Raw genomic sequence first — 22122 nt, forward strand, 5'->3', positions numbered from 1 at the left:
ACAACAACAAAACAAAAAATTAACCAAATTTATCCCATTATTTGTAGAATAAAATCGCTATGTTTTGTATGGGAAACATCTTATTCTGAATTCAAAGTCCTCTTTCTTTCATAGTAGAGCTATGACAAATTGTCTCTTGTTATTTCTTTCAAAGATATAAATCTATGATAAACAGTAGCCAGACTTTTAGAGATAAGTAGAATACTTATAATTTTCAGAAATTTTACAATCGAAAGTGAGGAAACTATATTTATAACTTGTAAGATACAAATACAATTTATTATAATAATTACTACATAAGATAATAGCGTACAACGCTTCGAAGTAGTGTAATTTTTTTTGTTTTCTTTCTCTTTTTTTCTACTTTCAATTGATGTACTATTTAAAGATTGTTCCTGTAATGATGTACAGTGTAATGTATAATTGTCATTATTTCTTTTTATCAAATGTCAATGAACACTAAGTTGATTAGAATTGAAAAAAAACAAAGCTTATTCGTGCATAATTTTACGCTAGTTGTTTTAATATACACTGAGCAAAATAATATACATATAATTGTTATATGAAAACTCTTAAGATTAGTATCCAAGGTAAGTATTAAATTTTGCAATAACCGCGGCACGAATACATTTTACGTGAATCGTAGACGAAACAAAATCACAGACTATGTTTTAATGCCTTCGGCATTTCGTTATACATATGAATAAACTTATTTGATACATTTTGAAAATAATTTGGAATAAAAACCTACCCAATATGCTCTTAAGTGTTCCACTTTTCAAAGACTAAAATTTTAATTTGTTTTAGTAAAAATTCTTGTCTTGCCTCCTTCAATTTCAAATTTGGGTACTAGCTTCTAAAACAACTGTGCTGTGTAATAAATAAAGTTACGAGGATACCGTTTTTTAAAATATCGGATGCTGTAAAACTGTATTTTGAATGAAGTTCAAAAGATTTATTTGTTATATTAAACAGAAAATATTTAATACAATTCCTGTAAATTTTTGGTCAATACTAAGCAATTTTCTGTCTGTTGTTTCCATGGTCTACTAACAAATGGTGAGACACTTTAAAGTGTCCTCAATTTGAAATTGCTATAAAAAATAACATTAGTTTTTAATATTCATTCTAGTAGTAACGTAATTACACACCAACTAAAAAATTATTTGAAACCTTGGAAACTGAATACAAAGATGTGCATTTTGTTATAACAGAAAATAACTACAAGAAATTAACATGAGGTTATTTTTATATTACCCACATAACATACATACCTACATATTATGGGGACAACCAACTAGCTAACAAACTACCTAATAATAATTGTGCATTTGGTAGGATAGCCAATGGTAAGTTTACTGCTGGACCATGTGCCGAACCATGGTAAGCACCACGTAAGACCCAGCTGCCAAGTCCAACCGACTTGTGAGTACTCGTAAAAAGTGCAGCTAGCAAGATGTCCCGAGGTAACCATCGAGAGCACAATATCCAACACAAGCAGCTAACAAGTAGTTGACTCACGCAAGCTTGAACATAAAAAATACCGATCCTATAATAGACTGAGGGATACATGCATGTATGTACATAGTACACTACTGTTAGGTGCTTAGACTTAGACACATACACTCAAAGGAGTACTCTTTTTTGCAATTTCTTCATTACAGAATTCAAAATTTTGTACTTCTAGAATTGTAATCGTAAATTCCTAAAATTTATGTATTTACAGTGATTTTAAATTTAAATAGCGTACTCTGCGAGTACAGTACTGAAAACTTTAAACGCGTTGCTTTCAAACTTCTGTTTTCGAAATTGGCTACCATGATATCTCGAGATCTATATACCTAACCGTTATCCGATCGATTTCAAACTTGATGCAAACACTTTTGGTACACCTGCCACTATAGTTGGTACCACAATTAAGTCAAAACAATTGTTGTTCCAATTTTATAATGTGCACAAAATTATAAAAAAACTATATTCACTTTTTGAAATGTTTCAATTCTTTTACTTTTGTACTATTTTCATTGTGGTGCATATTGTAACTATATTTGTACTAAACAAGAAATTAAATTCATTTGTTATATTAGATATATGGATATCTTTGTTGACGTATATACTTGATTGTTAACGAGTGATTAATAATTTTAACTTTCCCTTTGTTGAAAAATTTGTGGACATTGTTGACATCTAAATAAAATAGTATAAAAATATCCAAGAATAAAAATTTTTTAGTTTTATAGGAGAAAAGCTCTAAAATCAACCTAAAATGTCACTCTAGATTGAAATACCCTTTGAAGAATATTTCATCAAATGTTAACCGAATAAAAACATGTGACAGAATTGTACAGCACTGTTCACAACATTTTACATTGAATAATTGTCTGTTTACATAGATAGACATGTTAGGAAAGGTAACAATAACAAACTTACCGATTAATATGCATAATAACACATCAATGGCTTGTAGAGATGATGCATCCACTGAAACAGCATCACAGAACCAATGGTATGCTGTAGCCAATAACAATCCTTGAGAAAACCATGGCGATTTAAGTTTGAAACAGAAATCATATTTCAAAATATATACTTGGATTGCAATACCAATAGCTAATGGTACAATTGTACTATAAATAGTTTCTTTAATATTTACACCAACGAGAGGAGGCGTAGAAGCTCCTAACTGTAACAGAAATAACATTTTTCATTAAATTAATCAGTGCTAACTGAAATTTTCAATTTGATTATAAAATGTCTAATATAGTTTACCACAAAGTACAATAGTACAGGAGAGATAAATAATCCACCAAAATGAGAAACTAAAGTTATTACAATGCTTGTTGATAAGTCTGCTTGTGCTAATCGGCATAAAACAAGGCTTGTATTAAATGGAGGCGGCATACAGTAAAGTACCTAAAATATAAAAACTCATCACAATCTATGTGTTTGGAATTACATTCAATGTAACATCGCTAAGACAATATTTTTGTTTCTTTACTTCCATTCCCTTTAATAGCCAAACATTGACATTTGCGTAAGTTAACATGCACACTCCCAATCTCATCAAAAAGGGCATTAAAACGTATATGAAGATCATGGTAAATATTAAAAGAGGAGCATTGCTTAATGTTAAGTACAGTGATTTGGGATCACATATCAACCCTGCTTCTAGGTATGTTAAAGGCACAGCAAAATATCGAATTATGATATTCCCGTTAAAAACACCTGTAATACACATCATTACAAAGCTGTATTATATATAGAAATACAGGTATTTGATTGCAAGTACCATTTGTTTTACCCAAGTGTGGTCTAATAGACGCAAGTATCATACATAAAAGCATGGATAAAAAATACCCATATCGATATAAAAGTTCATTTTGCCTTTTTTTTTGTTGGCCTTCTTGTGGAAGTTTTAAATACATTATTGCTTAATTTAGGACATACCTGCAATATATAAAGAACATTTAGTATCATCATCATAATGCTATTAATATTTAACTAACAAGGTAGGTATAGAAATGAAATATGATTTCTATAATGAATAATGTTAATATGGATAAAAAAGATTCGAACCATTTGCATAAAAATTATATTGTTAGGCCTATGAACAAGTTCAGCCAAACGCAGCATTTTTTTTCTCGATCTTCTTTAAGAATATTTCATGCAGTCTCGGTGCAGGCTTGGATGACATACTATGTTTCTACATAATCCTATTATAACATGCTTAAAATCGTATGTATGATTAAATGAAGCAGACATATCTTATTATAATAAGATATATCTTGGATATATCTATGTAACTCTTATGATAACTATTATAGTATATATAGTATCTAAAATCATTCTCTTACAAATAAATCGTTAATAAAATATTTACCACTACAATATTACCGAAAATACTTTATTTAATAGTCCTAGTAGAGAATTTAGTACAAATTACAAAATAGATGCACTTAAGTAAAAGCATTATTTATAAAACTTATAATGCACGAAAACGTGAAAGAACAGCATGTGTTGAAATATAATTGTGATCTATTCACAAACGAAATCGAGATTCATGTCGCATTTCTCTCGTAATTCTATGAAATTGCAAAAGAAACGGTAAAAATAAAAGTGCTTTGTGCCAGTTGAAGTTTATTTATAATTGATAAAATATAAATGTTACATGTATTTACACGTTGTTTTGCACTGACAGATGTTTAAATACAAAAAGTTTACGAAACACAAGAGAAATGTTATTTTAATTGTTACGAGAAATAAATGTAAAATGTTCATATGTTTTACTACTCATTAATATTTTTCGAAAATACACAAAATTATGCACAACAGTTAATTTTCTGTTTGTTGCCGTATTTTATTTGACTGTTTAGGTACAAGCAATGCGTAGGTTGTCACTGCATCACATCAGATGGGTATACAAGGAAGCACTATTGTACTATCAATTTTCGTTTTATCACGCATGCGTGATTAAAATCAACATTTCTCTTCTCAGAAGATTCAAAAGAACTGTATATAATACTACTTAGCTATTTTTTTACGATTTTTAAAGTAAAACAAAGTATTAAATACAAAATTTTAATAATTTAAGTATCATACTTAATAAAAGTGCTTATTCTAATACATACTTTAGTATGAATAAATAGTAAGCCGATATTATTTTATACTTAATTTATAAATAAATATCACTAAACATAAACAATATACTTAGATTCTAAAATTCAAATATAGTACTCTTGAACGATTCACTCTCTTTTTATCACATTAATACCAACTCACATGTGTAACATTTTTAAATCATACTGTTATTAACACTAAAAGATGAATGAATTTATTGCTCAAGTTAACGTACTATTCTCCTAAGAATACTGGAAATGAAGAATTTTAAAAGGTGGGTGTTAATTATCATTTATTATAATAATATTAATAATGTAATAATAATATTAATAATAATAATAAGATTAATGAAACAACAGTTCACAGTGTATGTAAATGTGGTACATTACCACATATTTTACTGCCATAAGTCGGGGTCCACCCTTTCTGGCATACACACACACACACACACAGACACACAAATAGAAGCTTAACAAAAAGACTCGTTTCTTAAAAAAACTTCTTTAACTTTTATACATAGCGCGGTATATCACTAAATACAATAACATTGGTTTGTAAACGAGGTTACACATAAATTACGAGACTCAGGGAATTAACATCATGATCGCATTACCTCTAACATTTTGATAATGTTACAGGAAAATTTTCAATGGAACTAATTCGAGAAACGACAAATTCGCATGACAAATAAACATGTAGTTTGTAACACAAACTACAACAAAATATTACGATACTAAAAGTATGCTGTTCAAATCTTCTTTTTAATTGTTCACTTTGTAAACAGTAATGCGATGCATTACACGTGCTATATTCTTTTCTCCTTTGTTTTTTTAAATATAAATATCAAAATGCTTCAGTAATGCAAATATAAAATGATCACATATTAGCATGTTCAGTGACACGAGAATGTTAAATTAAGGTACGAAGACTTTGATTCCTTTTTATTAGCTATAAAGCAAGTGATTTTACATGTGAGACATTTACCTAATGGCACACTAAGGAACAAGGATATTAAAAAAAAATGCGATTATATGATACAATCCATTTTTTTTTAGAATTTTATGTTAGTAAATAAAATAAAGAACAGCTAATTGTAGTAGTACCATCTACACTAGAAACGCGTATTACTATACATCAGTACTTATTTAATATATATATATATTAAAAACACGAGAGAAAATTGTATAATACGAATTCCAAAGCATGCCAAAGACAATATAGGACTATAAAAAAATATTATAAAAATAATTTAAACTTAAAACATTTTACGTTTAAAGGGTCACTCTTTAGTCAGTTAAGATTTTAAGTGTAGTTAGTTTTTGTTATGAAGCACACACAGAGTGAAATTGTATTCTCAGGGCTAGGAAGTATGCTCAGATGAAGTTCAGAGATGTTGACTATCAATATTAGTAAATAAAGAAGCGAGTATTTGTCTATGTGATTAAAAATTTATATCGTAGAAGCAGGCAGTGTATAATATCAATTTTAAATTGTTGTATTCAAACTTGTGCGATTTTGAAACTTATACAATTCATGCTGCAAAAATGTATAAAAGCTGATTGATACATTTAAAAGATCGGTTTTTTATCTAGCCATGGAGGACCTGATTATAAACAAAAAGAAAGAAGCTAATGAACTAAACATTTTGACAAGAACTTAATAATAACGAAAGATGGATAATACAGACATACCAGAGAATTAACGAATTACTAATTAGACAGATATACAACACTGAACTATTACTATATGTAAATATCTATATATAAAAATACAATGTACTTGTAGCAAATAATTTGTTGCAGTCTACTAGTTAGTATTTCCAATTATTCACTACAGTAATTTTCAAACAAGAATGAAAAGAACAAATATCACACAATGATATGTCAATACATTAACTAATAACTGATACGAAAAGTGTCTACACTTTCTTTTTTTAACATTTCTCATTTCATAATACTGCTGACCAGACGACAAAAAAGAACTACTGTAAAATGAATGCATATATAGAAATCGTGCAAAGTAAGGAAGTAAAAATTGTAACAAGAACATTGAAGGCACATAGTGAACTATGCAGGTAAAATTAGTCTTGCTTTGTGTAAAAAATAGATTTTTTACACGTTTTAATACCTACTTCTTGTCTGACATAAAAAATATCGAACACAATATACTTACTGTTACCAAGTAATAGTATTAAATTACTGTATTACCCATCCATAAATTATTAGCAGTAGATGCAATACCTTCATCGTGGCAAGAAAATTTACCCATGACTATTACGCAATTTCACTCTGTATATTTCGTTTCCATATTATCAAATATCGATCAATATTTTCACGTACATACTAAAGTTAATTCATATCACAATATCAAGGCACTTAAAAAAATCATATATTCCTTAAGCACCTTTACTCCCCCTCCCCCCTCCCCGTTTCCCTCGTTTAGTCCAGCAAAAATATAACACATAATATTCAAAAATTTGTAGTGCTATTACTTCGATTAACCTTTTTACCAACGACCCGTGTCGATGCCCTTGTTGGCGTCGGTCTCAACTTGTAGCCTCCGCCAGCGTTCAGTGAATTATTAATGGCGGCCACATTTGGAGCTATAGTTTTTAAACATTTCGCCGCTTCTTGGAGCTGTTTTGATAAAATTTCATTTTTCAGCTTTTCCGCGTTCAACTCGTGTCGAAGTTGAGCTTTTGTTTTATTTCCAAATGGACATAGTACTCTGTGTTGAATCAGGCATCCTGCTGAAGGTCTCATTTCAGGATTCGGATGAATCATTAACTAAATTTAAAGAATAACAAAATAATAATAATTTTTTCGTGATATGTTGATGCGGCACTTAGATAAAACATGTAAATCTCTTTTAACCCTCGGCCAGCGGAACACGGCAATATTTTTCCATATAAGAAAACTGTAGCAGTGTGCGTGAGTTCAGCAGCATGCAATTCCTTGTGTTTGCGTGTGGCTAGCATGCACCGATGTAACTGAACATGTGTGCGGTCGTTGTCTGAGCTATCGGTATGCCTTGTCCTTAATAGTAGTTAGCTTGGGCAATATATGTCCAGTTCTGTTGCTACCGTGCACAAAATTCTCCGCTGCCCTAGGGTTAAACTAGTGATGGGATTAAACTAGTGATAGACGCTTCGCATCGCTCCGGATTTGTATCGTATACTTACCTTAGTACAAAACCGCTTTGAATATGATTCGAAGTTTAAAACTCTTGAAACTCGCAATAAGTCTTGAGTCTTGAAAGTCCAACACCAATGGCCTTATGGTATCGATAGCTCATCGATACAAATCGGTGTGGCAATGCAGCAGTGCCGCTTAATTCCGAAATCGAATAACGAATGAAAAATAATAAATAAATTCCGAAGATTTTTTATTGTGCGGAACCGACAATTAAGTTTAATGCAATTCAACTGTCGCCACGGCCAATGAGCCTCCCGTGTGTCGGACAATGGGTCAAAAGGCAATTCTAGCGACGAATAATGCAAAACTTAAATGTCCTTAAAATCGGAACATTTACGCTTTATCTGCGTCCCAGGTAGTCGGTGACTACCTACCTATCATAAAACAATGGATAGACATTTGGGATTTTCCGTATGCATCGTGAACTTGTGGAAGCGGAAAATTTTTCCATCAGTATCTTTTCGTGCGTTCTGCTGTGCGTTTCGTTGAATACCTTTTTACTTTGCGATATTGTGAATGGTTTTGTGAATATATTATTGAAAGTTAAGGAAATACATTGCTCTATTTGGTTTTAAAATTCCTTCCGTCAGTTTTTAGTAGTAATAACATAACTTTCATTAGACTATTACATTGATTCTGGTTATATTATTGAAATAGAAAAATCTCACAGTTCTCAGATTTGAACGGATCTGCTCTAATTTTTGTCTACGATTTCTTTAGAGTATCTTCAATAGTTTTTGTGTGTAGTCATCTGCGAAAATCGGTAAGCAATTAATACATTTCACTTTTAAGTTTCCATGTCACTGTATGAGTTTGTCAATCTAACTTCAGAAATTGGTATATACCAACGTTGAGATTACTGTTCTTATAACTTGTAATATAAATAACATATATAAATACAAATATTATGTTAGTTATCAGGATATGAGTATGTGTGAAAAAAGTGACACACATTTGTAATTGTGGAATTTTTAAAATTATATTATTTAAAATCCCACAACTATCATTGTGAGCATTATAAATAAATACATTTTTTAAAAATTACGTACAAACATGAATTTGTTAGTTTAGATTATACAATGGGGCAAAAAATGTTAGAGAGATATACGTAGCGAAAGATATACGTAGTTTACTCCCATTCATTTGATGAATTTGTATTATTCGTCGCTAGAATTGCCGTTTGGCCCACTGGGCGTCGCTCACGTTTTCGTTTGTTGCTGCGACCAAGTGCGTACGAGTTAGTATGTTTTCTGGTACCTTATGGACGCCGGCGACTGGTCGACAGTAACCGTTCGACAAGTAACGGCTTTTAGTGTTAGATAGTGCGTGTCGCCGTGGTGTGTTGATTGTAGCGTCTCGCGTGTCGGTGTTCCTATAGCATGTGCTTCAAGGCATTCAAGATTTTCAAAACTTTCAAGACTATCAATACGATCAAGACTTCCAAGATTTGCAGGAATTTCAAGAGTTTTGAATTTCGAATCAGGTTTGAAGGGCCTCAAATCCCATCACTAGGTTAAATTATTAAATGCTTCTACTTACCTTAAGTAATTCGTTAAGGTCACGACTATAATGCGGTAATTCTTTTAAGTTTCCATTCCTAATATTGTGCCATTCCGGCCCATTTTTAGGCAACGGACCGCCACCGCCTGCTTCATAAACAGTTAGTCCTAGAGCGAATATATCAGCTTTCGATAAATGACTAACATCATCTTGTAATATTTCTGTCGGTAAATATCTACAGTCTCCTTCTTCAACTTGGGGGTTATTAACAGATGTAACGTGACCTAAATCTCCTATTTTGTATGTAATTTCTTCTTCGACGGTTTCTTCTTCGTCAAATCCATCGTCCGCTGAATCGTAATTAACTGCTAGTAGCCTTTTCTCTTTTGAGATGAATATGTTTCCAGGTTTAATGTCCATGTGCACTAACTGCATGCTATGAATGTATCTTAAACCTTCAACAACATGTAATAAAAGTTGTCGCATTTCTGCTTCAGTGAAATGTTTGTTCTCTTTCTGTAAGTTAGCAACGGCATCCGCTAGACTACCACCATTGCAATACTCATTTTGAATAATCATATGATTATCCTCCGCCCATGCTGAGTAATACCGTACAACATGCTGGTGTTTTCCGAGTACAGCATGTGCGTAAACTTCGTTTAAAGCATTTTTCTCATTAATACTCCCAGCAACAGGCTTAATACTTTTCTTAATGGCATATGTGCAGCCATCTAGACGGTTAATACATTTGTAAACTGACCCGAACTCCCCAGTACCGATCAAACCAAGTTCGTGGAACTCCTGATGGTATCTAGGAATATTAGAATCTTGTAACGCTACACGTTTCGTTGCTTGCTCTATCTCGTTATCCGAGTCGTCAGAATCGGCGAGATCAAACTTCGTGACTTCAATATCCGGAGAGCTGAAAAAAATTATAAATTGTTAAAGTAAAGAAAACTTGATCAATACATACACTGATGCAATTAACCCTTTCAATACCAACGCCGACGTTAGTCAGCATCCACATAACGAGGGGTGGATACCTGCGGCGACTATAGTCGAAATCCGCATAATGAACTATAGATGAAGCTCCCGATACAGAGAGAGCTTATTTGCGGACGCGTATCTGGTAAGGAAAGGGTTAAAGGAACCACCAATTAATTGTATTTTTATATTTGTTACTAACCCATTAAGGCTACGTTTGGATCTAGTACGCTTCCTTGCTGTTAACAGCATTCCATTTGGTGTAAAAGGATTTACATTGGCTGCGGGTTTGTCAGTTTTGGTTTGATAGCTACAAGGCCTTGGTTTGTCTAAGGAAAATAATCTAGTACACTTGGAAGGAAATGGAGTATGCATTGCGCTCTTCTCCATTAAGGTTTTAGGAGTAGCTGGAGAATCAAATAAACGCAAGGCTCTAACACGCTTATAAGGTGGACTACATGCCATTGATATCTTTTGTGAATTAGCATTCTCACGTGCGGGAATCCTAATTCTTGATGTACCTATAATAAAAAATATATTAATCACATAGCACGTTCCAAATTATTACGCTAAATTGGTGTAAAATTTTGGCTGTACATGGGTTCTTTTTCGACTAAAATGATACTTTCAAGAAGGATTTTTGGCAAAAAAGAACCTATTTCCAAAATTTCATCCAAATCCGTAGCATGGACGTTTTCGAAAGCCAAAATATTTATTTACACCACAAATTTAATAGTTCAGGGGAAACTAACTACAACATTTTCAGAAATTAATAAAGTAAAAATTGACAGTAAAATAAGAGACAATTATTTTTAAAACTTATTTTGAAATTTAATTGGATTAATATACTTAGGAATAAGAATACTATAAAATCTTTTACAATATGTGGAAAATATAATTGATGAAGAATTAAGTATTGACATGTGAAAAATGTAATTGATAAAAGTAAATTGTTGATATGTAAAAAATGTAATTGATAAAGAATTAATTATTGATATGTAAAAAATGTAATTGATAAAGAATTAATTATTGATAAGTAAATTAATAAGATAGAATAAAATAGAATACTAACGTAATATAAGCATAAATCTTATTAACTAATATAAAATGATATATACATGCAAGCTTTGAAGTATATGAATATTATGTTTCTGCACCTACCTTGTCAAAATTATAAATGTTTAATTATTGAATAAAAAAAGAAAATTTGAAAATCTGAGATAACATCAGTACACAGTCTAATCATGTTTACTGACTACTTCTCAAATCTTTTGAGTAGATACCCACCTATGCATGATGTAAAATAATTGTCTAATAATAATATCAATTTTGCCACACCATGCTTAACTATTGCTATTTCAAAAATAGATACATTCACTTATATCAATCGACAACTTGAAAGTAAAAAATCCAAACGTAAAGTACACAAAGTAGGATGTATATCACGTTCGACCATTACCAAAACAAACAAATCTCCAATTCTATATTAACAACTTCAAACATCACATAAAATATTATTAAAGTTAACAAAAACTATAAAGAATTATAGAAAACAAACTGATTCTTAACAGTAGCAATAACATGCGCCACAAAATGTTTTTAAATGCTAAAATCTTTAGACCTAAGTTATAGGTACTAGCAAAAAATTACTTGGAAACAAAGCAGTACCAATACTAAATAGTACTTCTAAGACTAAATTTCAATTGAAATAACTTGCAAAAACAGATTGGAAGGGTAAAAAATTTGAAAAATGCTAATAACCTGTCACGTTGCTGACTGGGGTCTTGTTGTTGTTGGTTAGCACAGATTGATTGTTGATACTTTCACTATCACTGCAATCCATAGTATTGCTAAACGATAATTTCCTTGGATGAAGTGGTGAACATCCAAGATCTTCAGCCGAAGAATCTAAAATATCATCAACATCACAACCAGAGCTGTTCGTACGACAGCTGATATTCAGCTCTTCGTCCCGAATGTCGCACGCTTCGAAATGGAACTTCTGCGCGACTTCCATGTCTTCAAAATGTCACCATCAAGTTATCCCGTAGATGCAACTTTCTCGCGTGTAGTCCGTACGCTAAACTAAAATCAGTCCTAATCAAAAATATCTTGTCAATTACGATTACTTCGATGCACGTTCATTCAAATAATCGCTCGTACCACGCTACGTTCGTTATGGCGGGTGGCCCGATGTTACTTGGGAAATTATGGTGACCAATCGCAAGCCGTGTTTGAAGTAAGAGACTATTGAATTCGATATAACATGCTCTCCTATTGGCTCCAATTACTCACAATGGTTGTACATAGTAGCGTCATCTGCACATGCTTTCCGAGGGGTGAGGGCCATTCGCAGAGAAATTCTAAAAACTTTGTTGTCACGGTTTGCTTCTTTGAAAGTTTCGACCTGAGATCGAAGGACGCTTCAAAATAAGCGATGATGATATTCTGACGAAGAATCTATGTAAACAAATCCTGCCCGTACAGCAATGACCTCATTCACCATTTAAAACATTTATATTCCTGTAATATGTAAAACCATGTGTTATATATATTCACTTTCACTGATTAAACTAAAAAATACAGTTGACCGAAAACTTATTGTAAAGTCACATGAACATGAAAGTTTATGAATTCATGAACATTCTTAAAGTAGACGTATCATCCAAAGCCTTATTCGTACAATTAGTTTAAATTAATACAAATACTTTGTATGACGAATTCAAGTACCAAGTTGAATTTCTATACTCCATTATATTTTTGGAAGATAGTAAAATTCAGGAAATCTAAACAAGGGAATTACGCATTCTGATTTCCTGACGGAAGACACAGTGATATGTTCAATGTAAAAGAAGCGTCTATTATATAGAAAAAATAACATGCAATACGCATATGCTGTAACAGACCCGAAAAGAGGCAAGAAAAAGTTTTCTTCTTTACGGTTGTCCAAATGAAAGCATCCGAGTGAGCACGTGAACCAGGAAAAATCTATTGCGTCTTTTACCTTAACCGGACAAAGAGCCTTTTTCGTGAAAGAAGTTTTACGAAGGAGGCAGTGAAAGAATTTTTATCGAGCAGCTGCAACCTGTAGCGTTTGTACATGTAAACGTGTAAATGTGTTAGTGTAGCAGCTCTTGATGGTGGGGATAACATAGTGGTTCGATGTGCGATATGATGGGAATTTTACTGCCTACGACGAGTTTCTTCTAAAACGAAGCTACAGACGCCTCGTGGTGGGGATGCGAGGCTACACGTAAAAAAAACAGATACAAGCAAAACAGAAGATAGTCGCCTCCTTGTCACGCGGTGATCAATTTTGTAAAATTTTAATAGTAAAAGGAAAAATGGCAGACGTAGAAATCGAGATCGCGGGTGACATGCAAATGCCCCAACAGAAACAAAAATCTGGCAGCGGGTAATAAAACGAATACTGATTTTATGAACTTTCAGATGTTTACTAACCTATAAAAAAATGAATCATCTCCTTGTCACTGCTTCAACGATGTGGCACGTCAACCCAAATTCGAAAGCAAAATTTTTACGTATCAACTGTTTGTCTATAAATCATGTCCTTGAAGAACAATATGGATTCCCTATAAATGAAATTCTATGTATCAAATACACGATCGATACTAGGATTATATTTAGTAAACATATTGATGACATTTTGAAAAGTGATGCATTTTAATGTCCAGGCTCGAATTCCTACAAATACCACAGCTACCGCTGAGCAATATCGGATATCCACAAGCTCATGAATGGATCGAACATCGGAAAGCCAATGTCAGACCATGGTCTTTATTTCTGAATACAAGCAACTTTAGGCCTCCACCGAGTTTACCAAGATTAAGCAAAAGAGTTGTGAGAAATATTGAATACTTCCAGAGTAATTATTTATTCGTGTTCATTGGATTAGTTATATATTGCTTGTAAGATATGGTTTTATTTTTCTACTTCATTATAGAATTTTGTAATTGTGAGAATAACATTGTTTAAATCTTAGGATAACGTCACCGCTTTTGCTGCTCGCTGTTGTAGCATCTCTTGGAACATGTTACAAAGTTTCACAGCGCCATGCTAAACAAGAACTTATAGTATTAAATCATAAACTGACATTGGCTCAGGTATATAGTTTAGTTGGAATATGCTCATTGCCAATATTCTATCTGGTTGGAGCTGGTGCAGCACTTTTTTGGGTCCTTGGTAAATGAAACATCAATTCAAGTAGAAATCCTCGTTGGACATTCATAATACACTTATAAAATATGTTTTAGGTGTATCCTGGTTCTTGATAACTTTACATGCTGCTTTTTATAACATTGACTCAGTCTTGTGCCCAGGAGAAGATGAGCTCAATTCCTTAGTTATGCAAGAAGTATGATTTGTATTATAATTATTGTACATAATAGGAGATGCATTAATTCCAATTGAATTAAAAAGGAATGGTAATTTAACATTTAAATAATGTATAGGAAATGCAAAATATATTATGATTATACAAATTCATACATTATTCGTATAATTATAAACTATAATTCGTGTTATCATTAATGTATTTTCATTGTTTACATTATTAGAATAGTATTATTTACTTATATATGTTGAAACTGAAAAAAAACTATATAATAAAACCAAAGAATAATTTTGTACTACCAATTTTTTATATTGAATAAAGTATTTGCGTTTATAAGTATTCAATGAAGAATTGTAAAAGTATTCCTATTATAAATAAATTTTACAACCGTACTAAACTGTGCTTTCACACAAATATTTTTACTTGACTATAATTGTATAATTGTAAAAATTGTTTTTAATTTACTAAAAAACCTAAATCGTACTTTATATAAATTTCGTCCTAGTCTATATTCTATAATAAATATTTTTATTATGGTATTAATTTATATTGCCCACGTGATCATTTAGCGTATATTGTTCTCTAATTTTATATGGTATTGCAATTTATGCACGCATGACGTATTCGTCACATCATGATTCATTTTCTCGTCTCTAAACCATATATTTGTACAGTTAGTGAATGTTATGAACACAGAAATGCAATAAAACGATTCAATTAAAGCACGTGTTGCAGTGCGTATAAGAAGAAAGGTTAAATGTATATGCACGATGGACCTACAACGCGAGAACAGATGTACATAGAATAATTTCCTGCTCCATATCTTAACAACATCCGGAAGCAAAGATTTTTCGATGACCATCGAATGAGAATGCTGTAAGAATAACGTGCATTTAACGTTTATTAAGGAGTAAAATTTAGAAATGAAGGAACAGTTTTTTTTACCAGTTTTCTTGCATTTCGTATGTATATAAATTTCTTTTTTACGTTTGTATTATGTATATTAGATTGAGATTTTGTATTATGTATTTTTTATTTCTTTTTTGTAGAATTGAACTAATGGTCATTATTGCTACTATTTAGTTCCCTTGCTCAATAATAATTTATGTGTAGTTTTTGGTTACATATTTTCTAGCAATACTCATATAATTTGCTATGGTAGTTTAGTTTAAAGTTTGTAAAAACAGGTTTGCAAATTATATTTATTGTTTTTAATTGCATAAATCTCGTTTATTTGATTTGCATGTAGTATAAGTTGTTTGATTCAAATAAGTAGGATTATTTGACCATTGATCTATTCGATTAAAATGGAAGAGGAGGATGAAGACGTTACCGTGCCCTGGATACCAAATAATTTGAACATAGGATCTGTGCAAACTTTGTATCAAAGTGTTCGCAGTACCTTGTACGATGTTGAAAGTGTAGATAGTACAAACACTATGCACAGTGCAATATCAATGGAGGAGATTCGACAGTCTGACAATGACAATGAAGTTGTAAGTTATTATATACCAGAACATCAAAACTCTATATCAATGACTAGAAACAATTAATCTGACATATTCATAGGTCTCAAATTCTAGAACAGGGTTTAGTTTATATTTCCAAGATGAAATTCGAACAATTGATTTTGTTCTTGTTTGGGACGAATATAATGCTGAAGCCCAAACACATCGCAGTGCGGAATATAGACAGGTAAATTCTATTTTAGTTATATGTATATACAACTACACGATACTCAACATCGATTTTCAGGTGTTTGCAAAGAACTTGGAAAAGGAAGGTTTGGAAATGGAATATGAGAATGTAGAACCTAATGGTCTCCATTTCATAAAAATACATGCACCGAGAGAAGTGCTAAGACGGTATGCTGAAATATTAAAGCTTAGATTGCCAATGAAGGAATTAACCAGTTTGAAAATTCCTGAAAACCGTAGCAACACACTGATCAACGAGGTCAATTCTCTATTCAAAAGAATTATGAATAGATATTATGTTGATCAAACAATCTTCCCGAAATTGAAACACAACTTCACTGCAGTTTACAGTCGTGACAAAGAATATTTATTCGACATAGATATGCCTAATTTTTTTACTGCCGCAACGCGTGCTAGAATAGTACAATTTATTTTGGATAGAACCAGATTTACGGAGACCATGAACGATGATTTTGCATTTGGAATAGAAAGGCTGATTTCGGGTAATGCATACGTGGCCGCTTATCCACTACACGACGTAAGCTGAATCTTTTTGTTTTTTTGCAGAAAACATATCGCTTAAGTTGAAAAATATCGTATTCGAACACGTTAGGGTTTAAATGGCCATGGTCACTATTCGTTTTAAAACCAGAGGGCATTTTAAAGCCCATGCGGAAAAGTGCCAAGCAGCCGGGTCGCGCTTTGTTTTGAACCGTTTCCGCAGTTTTCGTACTACCAATTGCAGCGTGGCACTAAAACACGGAATGATTGGGCGTATTCCTAATAACCGTAATAATCGGAATGGCACTATTGTTCCATATTTACCCGTTCTGTACCTCTGCCTGCACCACCTAAACAAGCAATAATAAGCATTATGAGATTATCGTAGAAAACTGCATAATAGATTCGAGAACGATCAGCCCCCTTGGTTCAAATGCTTGACTTTGTACTGCTTTGTTACGGCATATAGGATTTCCCTGTCTTTACCCTAATCAGCTTTCGTACGTCGATTCAGATAGGTAGGGTGTTAAATTATCAGGAGGGTCATTCAAGTATTAGTGTTTAATACTACTACCTGGACTCTCGTTGTATCTTTATCTTTTGGATCGTAGTAGGGCATCGACGCTCATGAAGTTGTAGTTGACCATTTAGTCTTTCACTAAATTGTCCTATTCTATTTCTCAAGGTAGAAGCTTAGCTTGCAATTTTTATAGTAACTATGCTAAATTCTTCAACTTTCTGTGAATCATACATACGAAATTTCATGACGGTCTATTGTTTTAAATATTTATTGAATTTTTGAATTAAATATTACATATATTTAATTATTTAATTTTATTACATGTCATTTTTATATGGAAAAACGATATTTGAGAAATGTAATGAATTCGCCTACATGAAATGTAAACATGTACATATGGAAGTACATATGGAAAATTATTTCGATAATATCTCGTTAACTGTTAGATCTAGGACATATCAATACATTTTTACGCAGAATTTGGTACTCTACCGATTCGTGATACAAAAGGTAGGCCTTTCCATTTAAAGAAATCAAAGTGACCTTGGTTTTTCCGAAACGGCTCCACGCACATAAAAAATATTCCCGTCCATACTATGCAACTGTTGTACATTCCATTTTTTCATATTATTACTAATAACGCAAATATTCAAAGTGTGCAAGTTGTGTGTTTCGCCGTGTATTTATTTGTACCTTTCTAGTCCTTCCCTTTTTTTACCTGCGCGGATTAGGGTCCGTCCGGCGTACCGCTCAGTACCTGTCTCAGACAACAATTCAGTTTTTACGAGTTTAAATGTACGCCATTAAAAAAAACTTTAAACTGAGTTTAAATATTTCACGACATGCCTTCAGATGTTGAACTTGTTTAAATTTTTCTAAAGTATAATACTAATGTTTTTAGGGAGACCTACAATCGCCAGAGTCTATGAGATATCTTTTATACACGGAATGGGCCAGTTTGCAAAAATGTCTCCATTATCAACCTCTAGATTACGTCAAAGAATATTTTGGAGTAAAAATTGGACTTTACTTTGCTTGGCTTGGATTTTACACACATATGCTGATACCAGCCAGTATCGTCGGTCTTCTCTGTTTCATGTATAGTTGTATGACTCTGTATTACAATGAACCAAGTGAAGATGTTTGTAATGGCAATGGTACTATTTTAATGTGTCCCTTGTGCGACCACATTTGTGGATATTGGGACTTAAAGGAGACTTGTCTGCATTCAAGAATCACTTATTTGTTTGACAATCCATCTACCGTATTTTTTTCAATATTCATGTCGTTATGGGGTATGTATTAATGTAGAGCATCAATAACATTAATGTTAACGTGTCGATCTTCAATTACTTAATTATTTATTTTATTATTTTTTATTAGCTACGTTTTTTTTGGAATTGTGGAAAAGATACTCGGCTGAAATAACTCACAGATGGGACCTGACTGGTTTAGATGCTCAAGAGGAACATCCTCGACCACAGTACTTAGCGCGTTTAGCCCATATAAAAAAGAGGTCCCTTAACATTATTACAAATACTGAAGAACCACATGTACCGTTTTGGAAAATGAGAGTACCAGCAACGATCCTTAGTTTTTCCGTCGTTTTATTATTGGTACGCTTACTTTACATAATAATCAAGAATTAAGTAGTTGTTATATTTTGCGATAATCCAAAGTGAAAGTTTATTTCACGATGTAGATTGCAATAGCGATGGCTGCTGTGTTGGGAGTTGTTCTGTATAGGATGTCTGTGTTAACTGCGTTAAGTGTTTATGGACATCCTATGGTAACTAGTTATGCAATACTCTTTACCACAGCTACTGCAGCTAGCATCAATTTGTGTTGCATTATTGTCTTCAATTGGATTTACGTCTGGTTGGCTGAATATTTAACAGAGGTATTTCAGATAACGATTGATTTTCAATGTACATGTTTATTTCTCATTTACTCTTGCAATACGTTTTTCAATGTTACAGATCGAATTGCTTCGAACACAAACTGAATTCGATGATAGTTTAACGTTAAAAATATATCTACTTGAATTTGTAAATTATTACGCTTCCATATTTTATATAGCATTTTTCAAAGGAAAGTTTGTCGGATATCCAGGAAATTACAATCGTTTTTTCGATTATCGACAAGAAGAATGTGGCCCTGGTGGTTGTCTTATGGAATTATGTATACAATTAAGCATCATTATGATTGGCAAACAAGCAATGAATACAATATTAGAAATGTTGTTCCCATTGTTTTACAAATGGTTAAATACTTTGAAAGTACATGTTGGAATGACTATGACGAATGGAGAAAGAAAAACTACTACCAGGAAATATCTCCAATGGATCAAAGACTATAAACTAGTAGAATGGGGTCCAAGAAGTTTATTTCCGGAATATTTGGAAATGGGTAATTACGTAAGGTTTATGTTAGTTTTTATCCTCTGTAGAATTATTACTGATTTTCCATGACTTTTGCTCACGCTAGTGTTACAGTATGGATTTGTTACCATTTTCGTTGCTGCATTTCCGTTAGCGCCATTTTTTGCATTACTGAATAATGTTTTTGAGATGCGACTTGATGCAAAAAAATTATTAATAATGTATCGAAGACCAGTTGGACAACGTGTCATAGATATAGGTATATGGTATCGTATTCTTGATTCCATTTCCAAACTTTCTGTTATAACTAATGTGAGTTTAAATATTTATGAGTAATATATTTTGCATACTACAGTATACATATGTGTAAATAACCATGATTTTTTTAGGCATTCATTATTGCTTTTACATCGAATTTTATACCAAGATTAGTATACCGAATCATAGTTTCTGACAATTATTCGCTGGAAGGTTTCCTGGACCATTCTCTGTCGAAGTTCAACACAAGTGATTTAAAAAATGGCACCCAGCCATTTGCCTTATCCGCCCATGAACAAGTAGACATATGCAGATATCCAGACTACAGAGAACCACCAAATTCTCCAAATAAATATCAATATTCAATTATGTTCTGGCATGTATTAGCCGCTAGATTAGCGTTCATTGTTGTTTTCGAGGTATATACATTTTCTTACATATTTATCTATTTATTACTCATTATACTTCTCGTAAAAAATTTATTTTTGAATATCAAATAGAAAAAAAATGTATATGATAACAGTTTCATTTTTAACGTTTTGATATTTTAATGTTTGAACTATAACTGATGATGTCATCCATAACACAGCTTTTGAAAGTGAATATTAGATGTTTTATTACATAGAATTAATTAAATTTATGATTTCAGAACGTTGTTGCTCTCGTAATGATACTTATACGATGGTGCATTCCTGATATGAATAAAAAATTACGTGACAGAATTCGACGCGAAGCATATATAACTAATGAGACAATTATTCGGCAAGAAGCACAACGCGCTTGTGGGAGATCCACTGAAGTAACAACGAACGGCAATCGCTTGAACCGAGTTATGAGAAATAGTTTGTCAAATTCCGAATTTGACTTGGAAATTCATGGAAGTCCTGTACCTTCTGCTAATACAAATTCAAGAGTTGGCCCAGCTGCATTATGACAATGACAAGATAATCATCGTGATTAATAGAAATTGTACATGTGAAAGTTACTACTGCGGTGCTAGTTGCAGTAACACATACTGATAATATTAACATCAATTGAAAAATTTTAAGTACTGCCGATTACAATATAGATAGTAAAGTAAAAATTGGAGAAAGTAATAATGCCTAATAAGAAACTAAGTATATCAACGATTTTAAAATGGAGGAAGAATTCTCATTATGGAAAGCTTTAATGATATTATATTTATTATGATGATATTTGAATTATATGATAATACATTATTTCTTACTATGAGTAAGAAATAAGTTTATTGTTGAAGGGATGTTATAAAGAAAGTATATCACGTCCAATTTAATATGTATTTTAACGGAATGAATATATGTCTACATGTATATAAAAATAATATAATACCAACTGTTGTCATGATCTCCACAAGTTTTGTTACATTGTGGTAAAAAACAGGATAATATATTATTGTTGAATACATGATCTGTTATACTATTTATCTGGAATTTAAGTTTGTAAATAGGTTTATAAGTCTTCCTCTTATTAAAGTTCCTGCACATGATCAGGTTAATAATATCGACAAGTGAATTTGTATTGTATTCAGTTTTGATGTGGCGTTCAACTTTCACTAAAACATGATTCTTTTTGTTTTGAATGAGTCATATTTTTATCAATATGATAACATCATCTACCTCTACTAAAAATATGGTAATTATGGAAATCTTCTTACTGTGATGACTCCGAAGATACGCAATTCTTTTATGTATTTACATATTCGTCTTTCCATTACATGAGACATTATTTAAATATACATATTTAGTTGCCATATCAGATATTGATAACACTATTTTTATGTAATGAAAAACACACAATTAACTCTATATACATATGGAATATGTAATCATTATGTTTTATAATGTAACTTATAAATACAAAATAAAATGTTGATTTACATTGCGATGTGTTTACATACATTTAAATTGTGCATAATACAGTTTTTGGATCAATCTGCATTTTAATAAAGATACTGTAATGGTTCTTTAAGGAAGATATTATTTTCAGCTTACACTTTTAGATATTTACTTTCTAGTAATGGTTTGAATATGTTTTCAGCTGTTAAAAATAATTATTTAAGTTGTGCAGTTTGTAAAGATTGGTCTAAATCTAAATGGTT

The 22122-nt window shown here is 32.0% G+C and overlaps 4 protein-coding genes across 12 annotated transcripts; 2 read left to right on the forward strand and 2 right to left on the reverse strand.

Moving 5' to 3' along the window:
* Positions 1-218: 218 nt before the first annotated feature.
* LOC143353199 (sodium/bile acid cotransporter 7) lies at positions 219-4422 on the reverse strand. Of its 5 annotated transcripts, none has more exons than XM_076786341.1 (7): positions 4176-4422; positions 3574-3723; positions 3287-3444; positions 2996-3222; positions 2767-2910; positions 2431-2680; positions 219-1526 (listed from the first exon to the last, which is right to left on the reverse strand). In XM_076786341.1, exons 3-7 carry the CDS (start codon positions 3420-3422, stop codon positions 1282-1284), a joined length of 1002 nt encoding a protein of 333 aa, XP_076642456.1. In that variant the 5' UTR covers positions 3423-3444; positions 3574-3723; positions 4176-4422; the 3' UTR covers positions 219-1281. The 5 variants fall into 5 exon arrangements, with proteins under 5 accessions (XP_076642456.1, XP_076642458.1, XP_076642459.1 ...); XM_076786343.1 differs by lacking the exon at positions 3574-3723 and having other exon boundaries at positions 219-1094; positions 1275-1526; positions 3878-4422; XM_076786344.1 differs by lacking the exon at positions 3574-3723 and having other exon boundaries at positions 219-1221; positions 1275-1526; positions 3878-4422.
* Positions 4423-4561: 139 nt separating this feature from the next.
* LOC143353198 (wee1-like protein kinase) lies at positions 4562-13951 on the reverse strand. Of its 5 annotated transcripts, none has more exons than XM_076786338.1 (6): positions 13755-13951; positions 12456-12815; positions 12054-12377; positions 10495-10813; positions 9348-10230; positions 4562-7400 (listed from the first exon to the last, which is right to left on the reverse strand). In XM_076786338.1, exons 3-6 carry the CDS (start codon positions 12307-12309, stop codon positions 7083-7085), a joined length of 1776 nt encoding a protein of 591 aa, XP_076642453.1. In that variant the 5' UTR covers positions 12310-12377; positions 12456-12815; positions 13755-13951; the 3' UTR covers positions 4562-7082. The 5 variants fall into 5 exon arrangements, with proteins under 5 accessions (XP_076642453.1, XP_076642449.1, XP_076642452.1 ...); XM_076786334.1 differs by lacking the exon at positions 13755-13951 and adding an exon at positions 13297-13423; XM_076786337.1 differs by lacking the exon at positions 13755-13951 and adding an exon at positions 13297-13423 and having other exon boundaries at positions 12054-12389.
* On the forward strand, positions 13573-14798 carry LOC143353200 (prenylated Rab acceptor protein 1-like). Its single transcript, XM_076786346.1, has 4 exons — positions 13573-13707; positions 13988-14221; positions 14296-14495; positions 14567-14798. Exons 1-4 carry the CDS (start codon positions 13637-13639, stop codon positions 14671-14673), a joined length of 612 nt encoding a protein of 203 aa, XP_076642461.1. The 5' UTR covers positions 13573-13636; the 3' UTR covers positions 14674-14798.
* Positions 14799-15209: 411 nt separating this feature from the next.
* Positions 15210-21905, forward strand: LOC143353197 (anoctamin-1-like). Its single transcript, XM_076786333.1, has 12 exons — positions 15210-15608; positions 15696-16142; positions 16216-16341; positions 16402-16881; positions 18266-18659; positions 18748-18980; positions 19067-19264; positions 19344-19773; positions 19852-20057; positions 20135-20422; positions 20653-21080; positions 21115-21905. The coding sequence occupies exons 2-11, from the start codon at positions 15954-15956 to the stop codon at positions 20935-20937; spliced, it is 2829 nt and encodes a 942-aa protein (XP_076642448.1). The 5' UTR covers positions 15210-15608; positions 15696-15953; the 3' UTR covers positions 20938-21080; positions 21115-21905.
* The last annotated feature ends 217 nt before the right edge of the window (positions 21906-22122 follow it).

The sequence above is a fragment of the Halictus rubicundus genome, chromosome 4, assembly GCF_050948215.1.
Source record: "Halictus rubicundus isolate RS-2024b chromosome 4, iyHalRubi1_principal, whole genome shotgun sequence".
NCBI classification, from domain to species: domain Eukaryota; kingdom Metazoa; phylum Arthropoda; class Insecta; order Hymenoptera; family Halictidae; genus Halictus; species Halictus rubicundus.